The following is a 21,324-nucleotide window of genomic DNA, read 5'->3' as shown; positions in this document are numbered from 1 at the left end:
AAGCATAGATGCCGAGGTAGTGTACCTCGGAAAGTACATCTGTTTACACTTAAATGCGACATATGTAATCAGAAAATCTCTATAGGATAAAGATAAATAGTCCATTTAGTTTCTAAAAACTATAAAGCAATTGTCTCCAGTTCTGTGTCACGCTCAAAACACATTCATATCACATCTTCCATACACAATGGCATCTTTGAAAGAATTCCAGGCGAGCGAAGTCGCAGCTCACAACACCAAAAAGGATCTTTTTGTTATCATTCATGGCAAAGGTAATATTTCCCTTCCCAAACTATCTTCTTCAGGCTTCTAACATACCCAGTCTATGATGTCACAGACTATGTGCGAGACCACCCCGGTGGTGCGGATGTGTTGCTAGATGTCGCCGGCACAGATGCAACCTCTGCATATGAGGATGTTGGTCACTCAGAGGATGCGAATGAAATTCTGGAGACGTTCCTAATTGGTACTGTCTCGGATGCACATGAATTTGTTCAACCCAAAGTTGTTCGTGTAATCAAGCCACCCTCTGCTTCAGAGACCCCTAAGAAGCCATCAAAGGCCCTCAAAGCTGCGACTACAATCACTGCCACGCTTGCTGCTACTGCGCTGGTTTACGTCTCTTCCAAAAATCACCGCGCCCTCACCGACTTCATCACAAAGCACACCCCAGCCTCCCTAAAAATCACCGAGGCTCGCATTCCATTCACAAGCCTTCTGCAGGGTGGATTTTTGACTGGAGTCACTGCTGCCACTCTGGCTTGCGCCACCATTGGCAGTGCCATCGCAGTAAAGCTCTCCAAGTTCACCGAAGTCGAGTCTGGTTTCACAAAGTACTCTCCGTACAAGAAGGCCTCCGCAATCAAGAAGCAAGACCCTCATCTTATCAAGGGCTTCCTCGAGCCCAAGACCTTCAAAAGGCTTCCCCTCGTTGAGAAAGTTCAATTATCGCCCAATGTGTACCGCTTCGTCTTCCAGCTGCCCAACCCCAAGGGCGTGATTGGACTCCCGATCGGCCAGCATGTTGCTATCAAAGCCATGATCAACGGTGCCTCTGTCTCGAGATCATACACCCCCACATCCAACAACCTGGATCTCGGAAAACTGGAGCTAGTCATCAAATGCTACCCAGATGGCATTCTCACCGGACAATACCTCGAGCATTTGGAAGTTGGTGACAAAGTGGAATTCCGAGGCCCCAAGGGTGCCATGAAGTACCACAGTGGCCTTTGCAAGAAAATCGGTATGATCGCCGGTGGAACCGGAATTACCCCGATGTACCAACTTATCCGGGCGATTTGCGAGGATGATCGGGATACCACTGAAATCAGCCTGATCTACGCCAACCGAAGCGAAGAGGATATTCTTCTGCGTCATGAATTGGAGGCCTTTGCGAGAGGATACCCTAAGAACTTTAAGCTCTGGTACATGCTTGACCATCCTTCTGATGATTGGGCTTACGGCAAGGGATACGTTACACCAGACGTCATGGCTGCAAGATTGCCTGGCCCATCATCTGATACGAAAATCATGCTTTGTGGACCACCGGGTATGGTGAATGCCTCGAAGAAGGGCTTGGTGGCTGCGGGCTTCCAAGCCCCTGGCTCTGTCGGAAAGATGACCGACCAGATCTTCTGCTTCTAGATTGTTTCTGATTGTATACTGTCTGCTTGTTCCGTGTTTATAGATTTTGCTGTATATTAGAGCTGTTTGTCAATTCAATGTGTTTCTATTTTGATATATTTGAGAAATGTTTCATCTTAACAGTTATATTTAACTTGGCTCCTAAATTCTTCTTCCATCTATATCCGTGCTTCATATTCCTTGTTCCTTGTCCCTTGTCCCTTGTTTTACATAGAAAAATTCTCTGTACGGTTTATGCTTTTTATCGGCTCCTATTGTAGAATAATATTCCCGACATGTCTACTCCGTACTATTATTCATTATCCAACGCTAAGAAAAGAAAATGCCTTGGAAAAAATACATCTAAAAAAGATCTATCACATCCAAAAAGGGCATCCAGTGTTATCTCGTCTCGAGCCAGGTAAATCAGATTATTAACGTCGTTAAGGATAGAGGCCGCGTGGTGTGGGTCGACTACTCTTGTTTTTTCATTCTAGACCTTTATAGACTTCTAGTCCTCCCGAGGAGTATCTTTTTCCAAGCAAAAACTTGGAGTAGGGAAGAAACTAGTTTCGGCACCTCATTCCCTATCGAATGTTCTGTGGGATCCTATACCTTCTGCAACTATATTTCAGAAGTGTAGGGAAACAGTAAATACGCCATTATGATGTGATGTTTTCAAATCTTACTAAATCCGGGCCGACTAGCCTTGATCTCTAGACCTCCCGAGGGATATCTGCTAGAATAGGAAAGTTTTTTCGTCACCGCATCTGTTCAAAAGTATAGAGAAATAGTAAATACGCTATTATGAGGTGTTTTCAAATCATACTAAATCCGGATATTCTACTTAGACCCACAGTGGAGATTCGCCTATGTAGGTATCTACGTAAATAGACAAGGTCTTGTCTATTGGAAATCCTACTGTTTTGAAGATCACCGAGGAAACATTGCCTCTCCGAGGTGATGTGGAGACCTCCGAGGTAGGATAGGGCCAATCGGAAATGTCAACGTGGACCCACAACCCGAGGAACCAGAATCCTGAACTATGTAACGGCCGGGATCTCATCTTGATGAACATTGCGCAGTCGATATATAAGTTTGGATTCCTGGGTTGAACTGACAGGATCACAAAGATTACAAACAGTCAATCACAATGCCTGCAAAGCAATTTTACCTCCTTGGAGAGCCAGTCTCCTCCGCCAGAAACATCGATGTTGATCCCAAAAGTGATTTGGGTGCACTCAAGGACCTGATTGCAGCTCACTTCGCTATCGTTGAGTCAAGTGGTAAGTTTGAAGTTTTTTTTCTTCATAATTCTATGTATTCATGACTGACGTGTTTGATAGGTATCGACTTCCAAGCTCAAGACCTCCACCTGAACGAGATCACCGAAGTTACTTCCGCCGAGACTCCCATCGCTATCACCATCGATGGCAACGCCGTCCGTGATCCTCCTGGCCCGAAGGGTCTCCCCTATGTCGGAAATTTCTTTGAAGTCTACCCAGACCACCTTGGCAACCACCAGCGTCTCTTTGAACAATACGGACCGGTCATCAAGACAGTCAATCTTGGCCGCACGATCTACCAAACCAATGACCCCGCTATCTCCGCGATCGTCTTTGCCGAATCTGACTTTTTCACAAAAAAGATCAACGAGTCCCACCCCCTCTACCCTCTGAAGCAGCCCGAGGCTGGTGTTTTCCTAGGAGATACCGATACTCCTGAGTGGAAGGTTGCCCACAAGTTTTTGCCCCCCGCTCTCGGCCCCAAGGCTGTCCGTCACTATGCGCCGACAATGCAGAAGACAGTGGAGGATGCCTTCAAGGTCTTTGACGACTTTGATGAGCAGGGTGAAGCCTGGAACGTTTACCAGTACATGCTGAAGCTCGGTTCTCAAGCTGTTGGCAAGCTCACGCTTGGCTTAGACTTCCAACACTTTTCGAATCGGGACGCAGAGATGCACGAGATGGTACATTTGATTGCTGGTGTTCTTTCTCTCAATAAAAAAGTCTCTTCTAAGGGAGATTGGTATGGTAAAATGCCATTCGGTGATCCCAAGCGTCTTAAGGACATGAAGATCAGAGTTGAGGAGATTGTCGGTGAAACAATTAAGCAAGCCGAAAGTGGTGGTGTTGAAGATCTGCCACTGCAAGATGCAGCGCTGAAGGCGTCTAACATGATCGGTAAGTGGCCACGATATATCTTCTAATCCGCTTTTTATATATCCATAGATGCTAATAAACATTTCAGACTATGCCATCCGCGCCACCGACAGCAAGGGCGAGAAGCTGCCCCAATCAAGCTTGATCTGGGCTCTCGTCGTCGCAACCGGAGCCGGCTTCACAACCACCAGTTCCCTTCTGTCCTGGCTCATCTACGGTCTTGTCACCTACCCCGGTATGCAAGAAAGACTACTTCAAGAACTTATCGACCACGGAATCGACGAGAACACCGTTATCACGGCAGATGTCACCGACGAACTCGACTTCCTCGATAAATACATCAAGGAGACCCAGCGTCGCCACAACCCCAGTTTCCAACCGGGACGCACTGCCAAGATTGACCTCGTGCTTCCGGGAGGTTACAAGATCCCTAAGGACTCGGTTATCCTCCCGGCGCTGCACCACATCCACAACAACCCCGATCTGTGGGATAATCCTGCCCACTTCAACCCTGACCGATGGGACACCGATGAAGTCAAGAACAGACACAAGGCTGCGTACATCCCATTCGCTATGGGCCCCCGCATGTGCATTGGCTTCAACTTTGCCTTGCAGGAAATCAAGGTCTTCATGCCCAAGCTCATCTACCGGTATAAGTTCATCCGGGAGGGCAATGACCCCATCCAGTATGATCCAATGTTCCAGTTGATTCGTCCTAACAACCTCTACGTTCGCGCAGAGAGGCGGGTGAAGTGGCCCGCTAAGTCGGAGGCCGCGGCAACGGAGAGTGCTTAAGAGGATTCCAGCATGGATGATAGATGTTTCAAGTAACAGGCTTAGTGGCAATTGCTTTGAGAATAGAGATTTGTATATTATTCAGTTTATAAAAAAGAACTTCCCATCTAAAGCCTTTTCCTGAGTTGTAAAAGAGCGCTTCCATCGAACATTGCATGTGTGTAGAAAGTAATACTAACTATATGCGTGGCAGATGGTCTTTGCAATATCAAACCCAAGCGATGGATATGTACAGTACCTACCACTAAATAAAACTCAATATCTTGATGAAAAAGCATCGAGGCTAGAAACGGATATACATCTCAAAAGACAAAGCGAGCGAGATGAAGGCACCGTAAATGTCACATCTTCAAAGATGAATACCTAGGTACACTACAAGAGAAGTATAATGAAACGGGGACTGAAAGGCACCAAGACCGAAGACATGTGCAATAAAAAAAAAATGCCTGAAGAACGAAGCTGACAATCCCCCGCATTCAAAATTGTGGAAAATTGAAGGATCTCATCTCATGACATCATCTGCCTTTCGTCGAATAGTACAAATAACAAGATTATGGCTCCGAAGTAATGGGCTTTGCCTCGGATGATTCCAGTGCGTCATTTGTAGCTGTCTCCAGCACTGTACTTTGCGGGCGCCACTTGGTGAGGACTTTGCCCGCAGCAGGTCTGGATTCCTCGTCTGTTCGCACATGTTAGATATATATACTCCTAGTGGATATCAAGGGGAGAGTATACTTACAAGTCTGGTAGACATCCTCTACTGTATTCAAGCACATCTCTCGCGCTGGAGGTCGGAACATGATCAGGTACCTAAAAGAAAGTCAGCAAGGGGGTTCTTGATAGTGGAAAGAATGGACGATGACATACATCAATGATTGAACACAAAGGTTAACACGTTCCGGATCTTTGGCCAAGCTGGCCACCCGCTGAGTGATGGCAATCGTGATCTCAGGGACCTCACTGAGAAAGCGGACCAGCACCTTGATGTCTCGAGAGTCCAAATAAGCGAGGAAGCCATCCAAAAGTCGGGTGGCCCAGGTATCGTAATTAAGAGCCACAGTCGGTTCAGAGTCTTCCTCGGTGTCATCACGCTGGTTGGCAGCACTCTTCATTTGGATCCGGTCATTATACCACTCTTCATTGAGCCAGATAATGGCAATGTTGAGTCGTCCTCGGAAATCTTCCAAGATGAACCGATAGAGCGTCTCACGGATCGAGTCAGCAATAGTTGTTTGCCTGCGTACGGCGTCTCCCTTGGTTTGCTGGTCATTTTCGAGACCGGCAGGAGCCCGTGTAGCCAAACGAGCAAGAAGAACAGACCATGCGTCCCGGTCAAATGTACTGCCTGCTAACCTGGCGAACCCGAGCTTTTGTTGGCTTTGACCCTTGGCAGCCGCAGGCGATGTTTCGGCGGCGCTCAACATGCCGAACACACGTGCAACAGCACTCCGTCCGATTTCTCCGGCCTCTTCTTCGCTCAATGGAGGTGGCTGTGGCAGAACAAAGGGACCCAAAGAGACTAGTTCTGGTTGTAGATCTGCTACTTCCGCCGCAACGGCACTGGCCTCTTCTGAAACAACGGATGCTACGTCCATGGGCTGGTATTCGGGCTCATAGTCATCATCCTCATCTTGGGCAGCTGCTCTCTGTTGCTGCTGCCGTTGCAAGTTTTGATCTTTGGTGATTGTCTGATATCGAGTACGGACAGCCTAGAGCCATGTCAGCAAAAGGATAAATCTTCAATATCATGGCAGTACTTACATCGACAGCTTGTGAAAGTGTAGAATCATGTACCTGCGACAAGAGAGGTACAACAATTTTGAGGAGTAGGTCAATGGGCAGCTGTTTTACGTCGAAGGAGGACAGTCCAATGTCCTCGGTCAGGGTGAAGAGTCGATCAAAGCTTGCAGGCCCCGGTGTCATTGGAGGAATCTTAAGCATTGTAGGAGGCAAAGCATTGAGACGTGCCCGCTTAGCGTTGTCAAGCCCATCAGTAGGTTCATTTGGCAACCCACGTTTCCGCGAAGCGTCATCAGTGGCCTCAAGTCGTGATTGCATTAGACGTTCAATGTACATTTGCATCCGACCCGCCAGGGGGTGATTGGGGTTCCTATGAAAGTTAGGTCAAACCACACTTTTCACAACCAAGTTGACAACATACTTTTTCAAGATATTGATAAGCAGAGCTCGAGCTGTGCGCTCCATGGACTTGACGCTGACACGAATTGTCGGAGTAAACGGCGGGCGGACATGTTTCGCGGGATAAAATTCCAAAACTGCATTGATGATCTTGTTTGCTACGGACTGGCGCGTCCGGATGAGAGGTGCGAGGCAGTTCAAGGTCGCGTTCACAAGAAGAGCATCACTGGCTTGTGTTAGCGTCACCATGAACTCGTAAAATAAGTTGTTTGATCCTCATACCTGGTCTCTTCTTGGAAAACACCGAGAAGTCGATCGAGGAGACCTGAGGATTCCGCTTCCAGGTTTGGTATTGACAGAACAGCATGGTTTCGGGGAACAACAGCTAGAGACGTCTCATTCTGCTCAGGTCGCTGATCGAAGTTAGTACCAATATGCCGAATCCTCTATAACTCGGAAAACATACCCTGGGGTCCGAGATCAATCCAGGCGTCTGAACTTGGACCACGCGCTGGATAAACTTGGCACAGCAAAGCTTAACCGGGCATGGGAACGAGTCCATTCTCCTAAGTATATCCTGCTTAATTGCACTCATCGTCTCCCATGACTTGCCATCTTCTGGGTGGTTCACTCTGTCGGTATTGTTAGCCCTGCGCCGAGTTTGAATTTGGAGCACGCTCCTGTGTCGCAGCCACAAAAGCTTGAGAATAACCTACACATGTCTGAAGACGAGGGGATACAAGCTAGCTGAAGTCTGTACTAAGCTCTGTAGGACTGCCGTATCTGTCTCCGGCAACTCTAGAATCTCATGGATTGTTTGTAGGACATTCGGTGCCAGTTGCTCCTTCTGCGCAACAGCTAACATTGGGCTAGCAAAGGTTTCTGCCAGGAAGTTTGCACCCCATCGTCGCAATTCTAGCCTTGTACTAGCTCCGACAATAGGAAGGATGCCGTTGACGATCTGCGGGTAAAAGGCGGCATCACCGAGGACGAGGCTGCGGGCAGCGTTGAGCTGGGCGACCTGGTCGACGACATTGTCCATCGGCTGAGCCATTGTAGCTCTAATGGGAAGGTATCCGGTACGCGACGGTCGTGTCGGATTGGAATTGGGAGAGTAGGTGTTGCGGGAAGGGAGGACGTGGGCGGATGGACGGGGACACGGATGCAGTTGCAAAAGCAACGCGCATAAGCTTGGGGTTACGATCGCAGAACGAGGAAATAGCGGCAAATCAACACCAAGGGTGGAGAGGATAAGTGGTTATGCGATGGGTGGTGAAGGAAGGGCGATTGCGAAGTGAGATTGACGGCCGGTCGAGGATGCGACAAAAGCTGCGAAGCCTGAAAGGGCGGCCGACAAAGACTCCGATGTATGTGAGCTGCGTATCTCTCTACGTACACTCAATTAACTAAGCTAGAAGTCTTTCTGTGCTTCAACGATTCGAAATTGAATTCACCCAGTGTCTCAATTACAATAAAAATTCTCAATCTAATCTCAATAGAAACATCTAAACCCGCATCACGTTGTCTGGGCCTCCAACGCCAAGACTTTTCCTCCGGGTCTGCCTGTATGGCCTCAACTTTCTTGCCTCTCACGTCTCTGACAACAAACACTCTCACCATGGCTACTGGAATGTATGTATCGTCTCTATGGATTTGGGGGGGTCTCATCTTGCTAACATGCCTCTGTGACAGCTTCAACTCCACCTACTACGGCAAGGACTACCGCGCCGGTGCCGCCCTCCTCCGCGCCCGCCGCCCATATCTATTCAAGAATACCATCACAGGTTTCGGACTGTTCGCATTTACAATTGCAGTCTGTGAGTAAACCCTGCGACGCATACCAATGTTCCGCTTCAACCCTGTTCCTATCTCCGAACCGCAGACGATCATGCCACCAGGACTTGGCCCGCTGAGAAGGCTCCATGCGGGCTCAATATCCACAAGAGACAGGACCTCATGCTGATATGACTTGAATTTCCAGATACCTACACCCTCAAGGCTGTCGGCCAAGAAGAATTTGCCGACGTCAAGGTCCCCGATGCCCCCGCGGACAAGAAATGAAGCACACTCAACACCCACCGGACCGGTACTTGGTGATGGGTTGACGCTGCAATTGGGGTTTCGGAGTCTTCAGGGAGACCTTGTTTTTCAGATATGTAGGATTAGCGATAATATCAGCATTTGTGCTGCCATGCACAAAAGGAATTGGCTTGGAATATAGGCTGTACAATGAATTTGGGCTACGGATATATATATCATTCTTCGTAGCGTGCTGATGTGCTGTCTACGTGCCCTACCAAACTGACTTCAAGAAGAGACCCCGCCATCTCCTCGGTACTCCAACATCGAATCGCTAATATTACGTAGGCGAAGGTGGCAGGCAGAGTCATATAATAGCCTTCCAAGAAGCAAGGCAGTGATATATTTCTAGGTAATGGTAACTAGACCTAGAGTATATTCGGCATGGTTTTAAAGCACAATACAAATGGCCTGCTATGCCAGAGCGAATCATAACAGCCAACAAGACAAGAAAATGCAAAATGAATCTAGAAAACAAATCTCTACTCGGTTCGCAGAACACGAGGACCCTTGTGCTTCGTGGCACGCTTGCGCTTGAGGCCCTTGTCAAAGGCAACTGCGTTGCTATGATCACGGCCGAGGTTATCCAAGTCCTTGACCTTGTAGAGACGAACAATCCAGTTCTCGCTGGTGAAAGCCTCTTCCAGTGTGTTGAGCTGGGGGCTTTCCTTGGGAAGTTTTGTGCCACGGACACGGTCCATGGCCTGACCAGCCGGGAAGAGCGACTGGTAGTTGTGATAAGACATCTTGTACCTATTGATGGCGTTAGCAGTGATTTGGATACTCAAAATGTGGGGTTCTTACATTAAGCTGTTCTTCATGGCAGGAGTGGCCTCTTCGTCGACACGGTACTCGCCGCGAGCGGTGAAGAAGTCGCGCTCCTTCACCTCGTCTGGCCAGATACCCTCGGCAATACGGACCATCCAGAGGAACTTGTTCAAATCGTCACCTGAGTAGCCGAGTAGTCCACCAAACACGACTAGGACATAGTCGACATCGTGCTGTCGCAGAATGGGGTAGCTGACTTCCTCGCGGGAGCTCATTGCCTTGCCAACAGTGGCAATATGGGTGTTGTTCCAGGTGTTGTTGTCGACCAGAGTGGGGCGGTCAGCCATACCACCAATTTGGTATCCATAATCCCACCAGGACATAATCTTGGCATTGTCCGGGGTGTTCTGGCGGAGCCAATAGTAGGCCTCACGGTAGTCATCGATGATAAACTGGCTTCCATCAGGGAGCTTGCTAGCCAGAACCACAGAGGGGGAGGAGTATGCGTTGGAAGTAACCCAGGTACAGTGTGCAACAAACAGAAGCAGGTAAAGAGTGACTGAGGCTACCACGACAGACTTGGAAAACCAGGAGTAAATACCGACCACGGGGTTTCGGGTTGACCGGAGTGATTTATCTTCCGTAGTTGTCTTAGCCTTGGTTTCAGTGCTCGGGGTCGACGCAACCAGGAAGTTATCGAGGATGCATGACAAGGCCAGAGCAGCCGCAACACACACAATGGGGGTCAAGGTTAGCATCAAACGGACCATAACGCCAGCAAAGTAACTGGCAAGGACCGAGTAGATGACCACAAAGACATGTTCATCCTTGAGTTTCTGGAAGCACATGAATACTCCGGCCGGGAACAGCCAGATAAGGAAGTTCAGGTCAAAGAAGAAGGCAGGCCAGGCGGTGGGCTGATGCTCGGAGACGGAGGCAATAATTGGGATATGAATCTTGGCGTATCCGGTATCCCACAGAGAGTAGAACCGACCACTCCAAGGAGCAATGACCCCGGAGGCAGACAGCAGGACAAGACCACCAAATCCAAGGCCAAACGTAAGCAAGACCATAGAAGTGAGCAGCTTCTGGAATTGCTTGCCGGGTAGGTAGCCTCGGATGAACTCGGCAAATGCGACCAATTGGATCAAACCAAAGACACCTATCAAATAGTTAGAATGAGACAATGGTATGACTCAGAATCCAAAAGTCTTACCAAGTGCAGACATGTGGTCACTGTTGCGAATAGGAAGGAACCCGACGAAGGGGATCTGCATGCTTCCCAATGTTCCTAGGGCATACCAGGTGGTGTAGCTGATATAGACACGGGTGCTGTATCGGCCCATGCACAGAAGAACAAAGACATGGAGAGGGATCAGGTTGGTGATGAAGACGTATCCACCCCAAGCAGAAACCATGTATCCATAGAACAATGCAGTCAAGGCTCCCCACATGATCGAGCCGTTCTTCACAGCCTTGATCCAGAGGTAGAATGTGAATACCAACAAGAAAATGGCAATGGCTTCATTATCGTAGCTACCTGCCACAGACCGCGAGATGTAACCAGGTGTAATTCCCATGAAAGCAGCAGCCAGGAGACCTGCGGAGGGAGAGTCGGACATCTCAGAGGTCAGGAGATACATCGCCAGGGCTGTTAGTCCAGAGAATCCGGGGGCGAGCATGACACAGATGTTTCGAATGTCGACGGGGATAGTAAGGAGACGAAGGATGTGGTAGATCACGCCGCTGGTCACCATCAGTCCAGGGTACAATGTACCACCGGTAACACGACCAAGAGGGTGCCACGTTCCTATAGCACGAGCATTTCCATCAGCACAATGCCGTTTTTATTATCATGCGGAGGACATGCAATCATGGGGAAGGGGCCTTACGGTCATCAAACCAATCCCAGAAGCTATAAAAGCCATTTTCGATCAAGTATTTTGTCGCACGGAAGTTAAACCACGGATCGACTAGAGTAAGACGGTATCAATATCTCATTTGTATGTTCGGGGGGCTGCGGAGGTGACCACTGCATCTAGTGCAACAGCGCAGGGAAATCATACATTCATGGATGATACTTTCAAATCCTAGAAGATAGTTAGCATACTGATCATAAGGAACCTCAATTGAGACATACTAATAACACTGAACAAGCGGCTGGACACCGCGGCGGCGGCAATGGTACAGAGAATGATAACCCGCAATAGACCGCGCGTGTTCCGGCCGGAGCTGCCTTTCAACACAACATCAAGCGAAGACGGGGCCATGATGGCCTTGAAAACGGAGCAAAGTCCAGAGTCAGAACTCAAAATAGAAACATGAAATCAAGGAATGAATTGGGCTGAGATGCCAGGTGGTGAGGGCCGTGGAGAGAGATGGGAAGAGCAAGAGCTGCGCAAGGTGGTCACTTCTGAAGGTCTTGGCACCGGCCACAGGCGCCACCTCCGATTGCTCCCCGCAATACTACGACTCATCAATAATCTTTGCTTAGAGCTCTTTTGACTAACTTTTGACTCAATATACTTACCATTGTTGGGTACATCAGTATTTCTACAGCAAACGAGCAATTTACAATTTATCTACACCACACATATCCACATGGAGCTGCCTCCGCTGACCATGGAGCAACTCTCACAGTTGGTGGCCTCCAACGCTCCACCGTCACAGCTCTTCGAGGCCCTATCGCGATATGAGCTTCAAGCATGCCTCATTTCTACAGGGGATAACAGTCCTAACACAGGCGGTGGTGACTCTACACTATGGAGCCTATTCTACTCGAGCTTCTTTCTCGTCCATCTTCTTACCGACCAAGTGTTAGTTGCCTAGTGAGAGTGCTATTTATGCTTGCCACACTGCTAATGAAGCTTGGGTCCCAGATCTGAAGCTCGCGCCTTAACTAAACGAATTCCTGAAGCCCTACTGCAACATGATCCTTCTCTACAGAACTGCTTGACTTTACTTCGAGCGGTATGGCAAACTCAACATGGCCAGGTCTATCAGGTGCTCCGAGGGCTACCATGGCCAGACGTTTTGCAGCCACTGGTTCGGAGATATGAGAGTATGTTTCCCGTAACAATGAGTTTCTTCTTTCGGCAGGATCTTAAATTGACCAATTATTCTGCAATTAGGTTTCTTCCAAGACAAGACTTTGATCGCAGTGAGCAGGTCGTACGAAGCTATACGATTAGCCACAGCAGCAGCCCACCTTGGTCTTGACGACCAGCTCGCCATACAGGAAGATCCAAACATAATATCGAATTTCACGAAATGTGGATGGACATGGGATCCGGAATCAAAGCTGCTGCATCCCAAACCTATCGTCGTATCGCCCGCGGAGCCTCAGTCGTCCAACGGCATTCGCAAAGCAATGGCAATGCTGGGAACGCGTGCATTTTAAACTTGCTTGGAAACGCAAGGAATACAAGTTATCTAATAGATCTGATCCTCTGTCCGAGGACTACGCTGTACGCGGCTACATCCTCTGTCTGGGGTGTGGAGATGCGAGGACCGAGAAATGCCAAACCTGAGATTGGTCTGGTACGGACTAGGATCATTGGACGCCGGAATGCATAACACGATCTTTTGCTCTTGCTTGTGGTCCAACTGTAGTGTACAGGCGCACAACAGCCCAGGGTATGTACAGGACCCAGATAAAACGTCTAAAAATGAGAAACAAAAATCATTCCACCTTGCGCTCGCAATGCCACAGCTCGGGGGCAGATTAAACCCAAACAATCGTACAATAAAATGGAGCAGAGTTGAGCAAAACACGTCTAATACCCTGGGGGAAGTGCGATTCCCGCAAAGAGATCATTGCATAGCATTCCTCCTCTATACCATCCATCCCCTTTACTCTCCAGCCTTAGCCTTCAAGAAGGCCTCCAGGTCGAACTTGGGATCCTCGAAATTCGTGATAACTATGGGGTTTTGGTCAGCACTTGGGGTTTTGGAGATATGCGGCGGCTCGGGATGTCGTTGCATTTGTTTGAGTTGTATCATCGGAGGGAATTAAACGTACGTCCGCTGGTCTGTGTCTTGGTCTCTTGCTGGGGCTGGGTCTTCTTCTTGTATTCGGCCTTGGCCTGCTCGATCAGGCGCTCCTTGCGAGCATACTCGTGCTCAATCTCGGCGCGCTTGGTCACGGAGTTGAGGGAGGACTGGTGGTAGACACCGTAGACGAGACCGGCAACGAGAGCCGAGTAACGGAGGACCTGTAGGTTTGGAGACGTGGTCAACAGACGTCGGGGGAGAGGGTAACCCTTAGCCGGTACTCACATTGACACCCTGGCTAGCCATTTCTGCGAGGTTTCCGGAAGACGGGAATTAAATGAGGGAATAAATTGTGTAAGAAGGAGGGACCGTGCAACAGGTGTCAACCGTCAATGGCAATAAATCTCCAGGTTAGTCAAATGGCGAGGTTCAGTTCATGTTCTGCGCGCGCGAGTTTTTCCGGACCGCTCCAGAGTTCCCGAAGGCGGAGCTTAGTCATGCCCGTAAATAAACCCGCAAGTGGAGGTACTACACTTAGACGCGGACGCATCTGGTCTAACCTTTTATGATTGTACAAGATGTCGATGCAGCAGCGCAAAGATGAGATCCTCGCGAAGCGGGCCAAGCTTGCCGAGCTCAAAAAGCAGCGCGAGCTGCGCCAGAAGGAATTCACCTCCCGAACCAGTGTTGGGGATGCTTCAGAGGTAAACACAGCATGTGAATGAATTACGGAGCTCATCTGGGTCTAACAGCCTTGCTAGATTATCTCACCAATACCAAGCCGCACAGATAATAGACACGACCTCGATGACTTGATCTCTCGCTTGGTCGACCGCCCAGCGTCGGCCTCCCTCAGCCACGGCGCCGATAGCCAGTCGCGGAGAGGAAGTCGACCAACCTCCGTGTTGAGCGCAAGCCAATTAAGTGGGGAGAATGCAGATACATATGCAGCTCCATTGCGACCACAATCTCAGTCCATTGCCGTCCAGACAACAGATGAACCTTGGATTTCCTCTGCAACGGAAGCCCCGCAGCCCCCTGAACTTGAACCCGAATACAAATCCACACCCAAACCGGAAGTTGTCACCTATAGCAAGGCCGTGCAAACAGACGGACTAGATTTCCAGCCCGAGACTCCTGAAGAGTCTGTCGCTTCGGACGATGAGGAGTCACCCGGTACTACGCGGTCGAGCAAGCGCCTCAGTAGACGAGACCGGGAGCGAGACGAGGAAATCCGACAGAAGCTTCGCAAGGAAATTGAGGACGAGCTTCAAGCTACCAATCAGGCCGATAATAATGAGAACACAGCTGCACAGTCCGCAAAGCTGCGGTATCCTCTACGCAAACTCGATGACGACGAACTGAAGGCAGTCACATCGTCGAACGATTTCTTGGACTTTGTGGAGCGCTCTTCCAAGGTTATCGAGCGAGCTTTGGACGAAGACTACGATGTACTGGCAGACTATGAGCTGGGTGGAACTGATGGGCATCTGCAAGAAGATGAGGAGACTGGCAAGAAAAGGAGAGGAATGCAAGAGGTGTGCCATTTCTGGGACGAACGATGGAGCAAGAATCGCATTATCAGTGATCTAAGCTTCTCTCCTAAGGCAAGCTTTCTACTTCCAATAAATGTGCCTCAGTTCATGCTAACTTTGACATCAGTTCCCTGAACTGTTGCTTGCATCATACACCAAGAATACTTCCGCTCCTCACGAACCCGATGGTCTTGTTCAGATCTGGAATCAGCACTTGCAAACTCGTCCGGAATATGTGTTCCACTCAACATCCGATATCCTTACCGCAAAATTCTCTCCCTACCATCCAAACCTTGTTGTTGGAGGCTCCTATTCGGGACAGGTGCTCGTATGGGACACTCGTTCCTCACGCGCCGGTGGAGGCTCTCCAGTACAAAAGACCCCCCTATCAGGCGGCGGACACGCCCATCCCGTTTACAGCATCTCAATTGTCGGCACACAAAATGCACACAATATTATGACCGCCTCCACGGACGGTGTGGTCTGTGGTTGGACGATGGATATGCTCTCTTACCCACAAGATCGTGTGGAACTGACTACACCTCCCCCATCTAAGACCGAGGATCTTGCTCCAACCACCATGTCATTCCCTCACACTGATCCTACGTTCTTCATCGTCGGTACTGAAGAGGGAGTCATCTACCCGTGCCACCGGTACGATCGGGCCGGAGCCAAGTCTGGCACAGACCACCGCCTAGCCTACAAGGGACATACTGCACCAATCATGTCTACCGCATTCCACCCCGGTCGTGGACCCGTAGACCTTGGCGATCTTATGCTGAGCTCCAGTCTGGACTGGAGCGTGAAGCTCTGGCGTGTGCGGCCACCTGCGACGACCGCCTCTGCCACATCTGGTATGGCCCAATCCCAAGTCGTCTCACCCATTCTCGACATTACCCGTGACGATGTTGTCTACGATGCTCGCTGGCACCCAACCCGACCTGGTGTGTTCTCTCTCGTCGACGGTGCCGGCAACGTCGAAGTCTGGGACCTCGCTTCAGATACTGAAGTGCCAGTCGCGCGTGAGGTTGTCGACAATACCCATGGCAACATCATGTCCCGAAGCCTTAACAAGGTTGCGTGGGACGAGCGTGAAGGACGCCGTCTGGCAACTGGTGGCCTCAATGGTGTTGTTACAGTCTTTGAAGTTGGAAAGGGTCTCTGTGGACTGCCGGAAGAAGTGCCGGCGGACGAGTGGACGGGAATGAAGCGGCTCGTGGGAAAGCTGGAGCAGAAAGACAAGGATCGGGTGGCTTAGGGTTACCACTGCAAGGGCTTGTGTCTTTCAATGATTGTCGATGTAGTTTTCTTCTGCGGGCCGACCTTCCCCGTCTACGTTTTTCCCTGCGAGGTCTCCCGTCTTGCTTGCCATATACCCCCTTCCCTTCGATCACATAATTTGTGCATGTGTATGTATCTCATCGCCATTGCAATGGAAAAACGTCATCATGTTCCTGGATCTTTGTTCTCTCTTCATCTCCAACTAGAATCATGAAACTATACCATGAAGATCCCTTAATAATGAGCAAGACGTGGAAAGAGACCTACGGCCAGACTCCAGGGCCAGACTCCAGAATCAGACGCCACCTTGGGCCGTGGGAGATTCTACTGCCAACGGTGTCTCTCCGACGATACCGGAAGCTCTAAATAAACAGCTAAGTGTGCAGACTTGGCATCTGAAGCTAGTCAAACCCTCGCAAGAGCCATAATGTGCCTCATCATTGGCCATCCCTGTACTTTCTTATACAAATATGATCACAACTTATTGCTTGTCTCGAAAATCTCAACCAACAAACCAAACCAGTAAGGCAGCAAACAATATACGCGCAAAATATTGTCCATATCGCCCCCTTCTATCCGAGATTTGTTAAGACGTCGGTGTATAGAAAGGGCAATATCCATCGAGGTCCGCGCGTATTTATAATTCTAAAAACCTCCGAGTCTGGAACCCAAAAGAGAAGGGAAACCTACGTGGAAGCCAAGCATGCGACCAGATGGCGACCGGTTTCCTAAACCGGAGGGCAAACCAGCTTCTAGTGAGCCAAATGCATACATGTATGTATCAAACAACTAAAATGTATGTATGGTCTGCATTGTCCTGGTGAACCAAGAGTCGAGCTTCAATATTTCCCCTAGATGTTCTCGCAACAGGACATGTCATGATGTCACCCCACTGACTTTCGGTGCCCGTTTAAGTTATTTGGGGGCGATAAGAGAAGCGATGGCCCCGGGGCGCTTTCAAGATCTGTTTCAAGGTTCCAGGTCCATGGAGTCGTTGGTTGGGTTCCATGGAAGACATCAACTTTAAAATAATAGACTTCCAACGGCCATGCGCCTCAAAGTCTTTATTTGTGGTTATGCTCCCTTTGAAAGGATGTCTTTGATTCTGACTTTGATCCTCCGCTAAAGCCCTTACCTTAATATGGATATTTCCGTAGGTGAATATGTTTCCCGGAATCTCGGCGGTGCAATATGCTTTGGGGATTTAAGGATTTCATTGTTAGAAACTTCTATTTAATATACCTGTTGTCCATTTTCTACTCACTTGTCATAGCACGGAGAACTCACTACATGTGAGGTTTACAGTATCCCTTTCCTCGTTATCATGGGTGCCAACTGGGACCCGGGGGACCAACAACCATATAATGGCGATGCCCTAGTGGGAGCCGCTGCCGCCATTGCTGCCGTGCAAATTCTCTTCGTTGCAGCGAGGTTCTTTACTCGGTTTATGCAGCGGATGAATATTGCTGTCGAGGACTATCTGATCCTACTTGCCCTGGTACTTATCCCAATCGCATATAGCTATTTGAATACAATCATGCTAACATCCCGCTGTCTAGGCCGCAAGTTTGGGAAAATCAGTGATCTTTATTGTCTGTATGTACACAGTCTCAGCAACCAGCTCAAACAACGAAACTCACATATCATGCAGTGGCCAGAATCGGCGTAGTTGGGTACCACTTCAACTACGTTTCTCAGATGCCTGATAAAGTGATTCTCACGAGAAAGGTATTTTCTCCAATCCCTTAAGCCCTAGGTACCGGACTAATGACAACATACAGTTCATTTTTGCCCGTCAAGTCCTCGATTACCCCTTCTGCATCACCCCGGCCAAAATGGCCTTTCTTTTATTCTATCTACGCATTTTCAAAACCCGAAAGTTCCAGATCCTCGTCTACATAGTAGGATCACTGGTTCTTGCAGTGGGAGCTAGCGTTCTTCTGGAGAGCTTCCTCCAATGTCGACCATTGGCTTACACATGGGATCGAAGCATCCCCGGTGGAACATGCATTCGTCCAATCGACGCTTATCGAGTTATTGCCCCATTAAATGTTATCACTGGTATATTGATCCTTGTGATGCCCATTCCGGCTGTGTGGAATTTGCATGCATCCAGAAAACAGAAACTTGCCCTGACGGGAGTTTTTCTGTTGGGTGGACTGTGAGTTATTCAAACTTTCTCATCATCTGCGCTTGGGATATACAAAGTACTAATGGGGGACATCTTAGAGGAAACGTGGCCAGCATCTTGAAAGTGGCGATATACTTCGCCCAATCAGATTTCGCTAGCAAGGACCCGACGTGTAAGAGCCAATCCCAGATTTGTATTGAAATAAGGACTGATTTATCTCAAACCAGGGTTCGCGTCCAAATATGGTATCATAACGAGCCTGGAAGGCGGGTTGATTATAATCGCTGCTTGCATTATCAGCATTTGGCCCCTTTTCACTCAAGTCATGCCCCGGCGTTTTCACATACCCTTCTCTCGGTCCACGCCTCGCAAAACTCAACACCGGTCCTGGTATTTGAGAGAAACACCCACAAAAAGTGAAAGCCAGGAAGGTATTGCACGTTCTAGAGAGGGTAGTTCGCTCAGAGAGAAAAGTTGGAGTAGCTCGCCGTCCTTGCCTTCCTCGTTGGCGGATTTGGAGGATCAGAGATGGTCGATCTTTGTGGACGAGGAGGTCAGAGGCTCTCATGAAAGTGTTGGGGCGAGTCATAAATAAAAGTACTTTATATGGATCTATTAATATATAATGAAAGAGCCACGAATGGAATGTGATACCAATTAATTTTTAGATGAAAATCGACGAAGCCCCGAAAAACGTAGTTTGGCTTGTCATAAACGAAAATATATCTACATATCACAACATTTGAAGACTTTACAAGCGGTATTTGTATTCAGTGAACACGACTTGCCGGGTTTTCGTAATTTCATTTGGTCAATAAGTGTATCTGAAGCCAGACTTTTTGATTTCATTCGTTAGCAAGATCATACAATCAACCGGCCATTGATTAAAAGCACTCACCACACCCTCAACGACCTTTAATCCCCGCCCTTGCTGCCGATTGGCAATGTAAAAATAAACTGTGAATACGCCCACGATCGCAATGAGAAGAATGTGGGAACTGGCAATGTTGTCAGCAAGCAGCCCAATGTTCAATAATATCTTAACCCTACCCAATTGACACCCAAACTGCGGTCTGATATTGCGGAGCTTCTTGCTGGCGGACAATAAAGCTGCCTGCCACACCTCCCAGTCCGTTGCATGCAGTGACCGCCGCCGCAGTGGCCACTCGTTTCCACTGGCCCACAATATTGTTGGCCTGGAAAGCATTGAGGGCAGCCCAGTTCGAGATATAAGCACCGGTCGCCAAGAAGGTCCCGATGTAACGCACTGTCACCAGAGTAGATGCGGGAAGACCGAACATCAGGAACCCAGCTATAAGGACAAGGGCATTGAAGACGATCAGCGGCCCACGAACACGGTAGAAATCTCCTATCAATGATGTGAGAATAACCGGTATTACGGCATAATAGTAGGGCTAGTTAAGGAGTCAGAAAATGCGGCATTTTATACTCTGGATCAGCTTACCGGTGTGGAGAGCAGAATGGATTTATTTGAGCTGAAACCCATACCGGATTGTAAGATGATGGGTAGAAAATACGACAAGGCAGTCGAGATGAGATTGAGCAAGAAGAACATGACCGCAAAGCCGTAGATTTTTGGATCCTTGAAATTAGCAAGAAGCGTGCCCCAGGAAAACGGTTCGGGGATAACATCAGCTCGATCATCCTGAATTCGGCGCGTTGCGAGACGCGCTTCCTGATCGGAAAGAAAGCAAAAGCTGCGCTGGGCGTTCTCGGGGAAGTCGACCATCCACCAGTAGGTAACAATACCCAGGAGACAAGTAATGAGACCCTGGACAACATACATCCAGCGCCAACCCGCTAACCCGGCCACGCCGTTCAAATGATTGAGACCGAAATTGACGATATTGCCAGTCGCCAGAATCACAACTTCCCCGGACTGCAAGAATGCAAATCGGAGCTGCTGTTCTTGTCGCGGGTACCAGGCGCTAACCAGGTAGGTCAGACCGGGATAAATACCGGACATGGAAATACCGAGCAGCACACGCAGGATAATCATCTGCTGCCAGTTGCGAACGAAAGCAGTGCACAGTGTCAACAGCCCAAATGCGAATGTGATTGTCGAAAACCAGAGGCGTGGACCGACAAAGCGAACTGCCACTGTGCACGGCAGCTGGAAAACCACACTGGCGATTGTGAATATAAAGATGGAGACGGAGTACCGGTTCCCTTGGTTTAAATCAAGATCATCGAGCATAGTCGTCACCGAGGCCGAGGATAAAATGCCCGAGTCTAGCAAATTGAGACTGCATAAAAGCCCGCCGATACTACAAAGACGGAGATCGACTTTCCATCGTACCCGCTTCTCTAGAGCGGCCCACTCATTCCCGCGCTCTGAGTTGAGATTGCTTTGACCACCATCAAGAGGAGCCCGATCGAACATCACACTGTCGGACTGTGCATTGGTCTCTTCTGCCACTGGCTCCGGGGTATGCGGTCCAGTGAACGAGAACTGGCCCTTCTCTGAGTCGAGCATCTTGGCTGTCTGAACGATCAGGTCAATTCCCGATCTCTGTAATCAGATGTGTCACAGGTTGACTTGATTATGCAATCTCTCTTTTGCTTTTTTTTCCCCAGGCACTCCAGGATAAGAACGTGATAGAAGCCGGCCGAGTAGTGCGTCTCCTAGCGCGCAAGTCGGACCTCGGATTATCAATACAGAGATTTCGTGATAATTTAGAAGGTTATACATAGAAAAGTCTCAAACAGAAGGTATCCTTTTTTTCCCGCCTTTGTATACACCTAAGAAGACATCAAAAAAAGATATCTAAGACTAACTGAGAAGATAACTGAGAAG

General features: G+C 49.0%; 11 protein-coding genes across 11 annotated transcripts; 6 read left to right on the top strand and 5 right to left on the bottom strand.

Annotated features, from left to right (window-relative positions):
* Positions 1-187: 187 nt before the first annotated feature.
* N7471_005925 (uncharacterized protein) lies at positions 188-1,644 on the top strand (the record flags this gene model as incomplete). The annotated part of the gene is made up of 2 exons (XM_057278644.1): positions 188-272; positions 323-1,644. 2 exons carry the CDS (start codon positions 188-190, stop codon positions 1,642-1,644), a joined length of 1,407 nt encoding a protein of 468 aa, XP_057138254.1.
* A 1,132-nt stretch (positions 1,645-2,776) lies between these two features.
* N7471_005924 (cytochrome P450) lies at positions 2,777-4,580 on the top strand (the record flags this gene model as incomplete). Its single annotated transcript, XM_057278643.1, has 3 exons — positions 2,777-2,909; positions 2,970-3,806; positions 3,874-4,580. The coding sequence occupies 3 exons, from the start codon at positions 2,777-2,779 to the stop codon at positions 4,578-4,580; spliced, it is 1,677 nt and encodes a 558-aa protein (XP_057138253.1).
* Positions 4,581-5,131: 551 nt separating this feature from the next.
* N7471_005923 (RNA-processing protein PTA1) lies at positions 5,132-8,162 on the bottom strand (the record flags this gene model as incomplete). Its single annotated transcript, XM_057278642.1, has 8 exons — positions 7,436-8,162; positions 7,186-7,351; positions 7,002-7,132; positions 6,742-6,945; positions 6,342-6,690; positions 5,448-6,289; positions 5,320-5,390; positions 5,132-5,259 (listed from the first exon to the last, which is right to left on the bottom strand). Exons 1-8 carry the CDS (start codon positions 7,771-7,773, stop codon positions 5,132-5,134), a joined length of 2,229 nt encoding a protein of 742 aa, XP_057138252.1. The 5' UTR covers positions 7,774-8,162.
* Positions 8,163-8,337: 175 nt separating this feature from the next.
* On the top strand, positions 8,338-8,780 carry N7471_005922 (uncharacterized protein; the record flags this gene model as incomplete). Its single annotated transcript, XM_057278641.1, has 3 exons — positions 8,338-8,351; positions 8,412-8,536; positions 8,701-8,780. 3 exons carry the CDS (start codon positions 8,338-8,340, stop codon positions 8,778-8,780), a joined length of 219 nt encoding a protein of 72 aa, XP_057138251.1.
* Positions 8,781-9,280: 500 nt separating this feature from the next.
* N7471_005921 (dolichyl-diphosphooligosaccharide--protein glycosyltransferase subunit STT3) lies at positions 9,281-11,836 on the bottom strand (the record flags this gene model as incomplete). Its single annotated transcript, XM_057278640.1, has 6 exons — positions 9,281-9,551; positions 9,603-10,728; positions 10,783-11,376; positions 11,459-11,539; positions 11,633-11,656; positions 11,707-11,836. 6 exons carry the CDS (start codon positions 11,834-11,836, stop codon positions 9,281-9,283), a joined length of 2,226 nt encoding a protein of 741 aa, XP_057138250.1.
* A 31-nt stretch (positions 11,837-11,867) lies between these two features.
* Positions 11,868-12,111, bottom strand: N7471_005920 (uncharacterized protein; the record flags this gene model as incomplete). The annotated part of the gene is made up of 2 exons (XM_057278639.1): positions 11,868-12,032; positions 12,097-12,111. The coding sequence occupies 2 exons, from the start codon at positions 12,109-12,111 to the stop codon at positions 11,868-11,870; spliced, it is 180 nt and encodes a 59-aa protein (XP_057138249.1).
* A 56-nt stretch (positions 12,112-12,167) lies between these two features.
* On the top strand, positions 12,168-12,966 carry N7471_005919 (CSN8/PSMD8/EIF3K family protein; the record flags this gene model as incomplete). Its single annotated transcript, XM_057278638.1, has 3 exons — positions 12,168-12,382; positions 12,446-12,627; positions 12,698-12,966. 3 exons carry the CDS (start codon positions 12,168-12,170, stop codon positions 12,964-12,966), a joined length of 666 nt encoding a protein of 221 aa, XP_057138248.1.
* A 452-nt stretch (positions 12,967-13,418) lies between these two features.
* N7471_005918 (ATP synthase subunit e) lies at positions 13,419-13,865 on the bottom strand (the record flags this gene model as incomplete). Its single annotated transcript, XM_057278637.1, has 3 exons — positions 13,419-13,486; positions 13,588-13,780; positions 13,845-13,865. 3 exons carry the CDS (start codon positions 13,863-13,865, stop codon positions 13,419-13,421), a joined length of 282 nt encoding a protein of 93 aa, XP_057138247.1.
* Positions 13,866-14,137: 272 nt separating this feature from the next.
* On the top strand, positions 14,138-16,352 carry N7471_005917 (uncharacterized protein; the record flags this gene model as incomplete). Its single annotated transcript, XM_057278636.1, has 3 exons — positions 14,138-14,263; positions 14,321-15,190; positions 15,222-16,352. The coding sequence occupies 3 exons, from the start codon at positions 14,138-14,140 to the stop codon at positions 16,350-16,352; spliced, it is 2,127 nt and encodes a 708-aa protein (XP_057138246.1).
* A 1,347-nt stretch (positions 16,353-17,699) lies between these two features.
* Positions 17,700-18,904, top strand: N7471_005916 (uncharacterized protein; the record flags this gene model as incomplete). Its single annotated transcript, XM_057278635.1, has 7 exons — positions 17,700-17,873; positions 17,935-17,971; positions 18,027-18,103; positions 18,157-18,536; positions 18,605-18,678; positions 18,734-18,751; positions 18,807-18,904. The coding sequence occupies 7 exons, from the start codon at positions 17,700-17,702 to the stop codon at positions 18,902-18,904; spliced, it is 858 nt and encodes a 285-aa protein (XP_057138245.1).
* Positions 18,905-19,317: 413 nt separating this feature from the next.
* On the bottom strand, positions 19,318-21,003 carry N7471_005915 (putative MFS transporter; the record flags this gene model as incomplete). The annotated part of the gene is made up of 4 exons (XM_057278634.1): positions 19,318-19,341; positions 19,405-19,504; positions 19,557-19,921; positions 19,972-21,003. The coding sequence occupies 4 exons, from the start codon at positions 21,001-21,003 to the stop codon at positions 19,318-19,320; spliced, it is 1,521 nt and encodes a 506-aa protein (XP_057138244.1).
* Between the last annotated feature and the right edge of the window lie 321 nt (positions 21,004-21,324).

The sequence above is a fragment of the Penicillium samsonianum genome (assembly GCF_028829775.1).
Source record: "Penicillium samsonianum strain IBT 33392 chromosome Unknown utg000003l_segment0_segment0, whole genome shotgun sequence".
Classification (NCBI taxonomy): Eukaryota; Fungi; Ascomycota; class Eurotiomycetes; order Eurotiales; family Aspergillaceae; genus Penicillium; species Penicillium samsonianum.
Note: the sequence above shows the minus strand (reverse complement) of the source record. Positions and strands in the feature narration are given on the sequence as shown.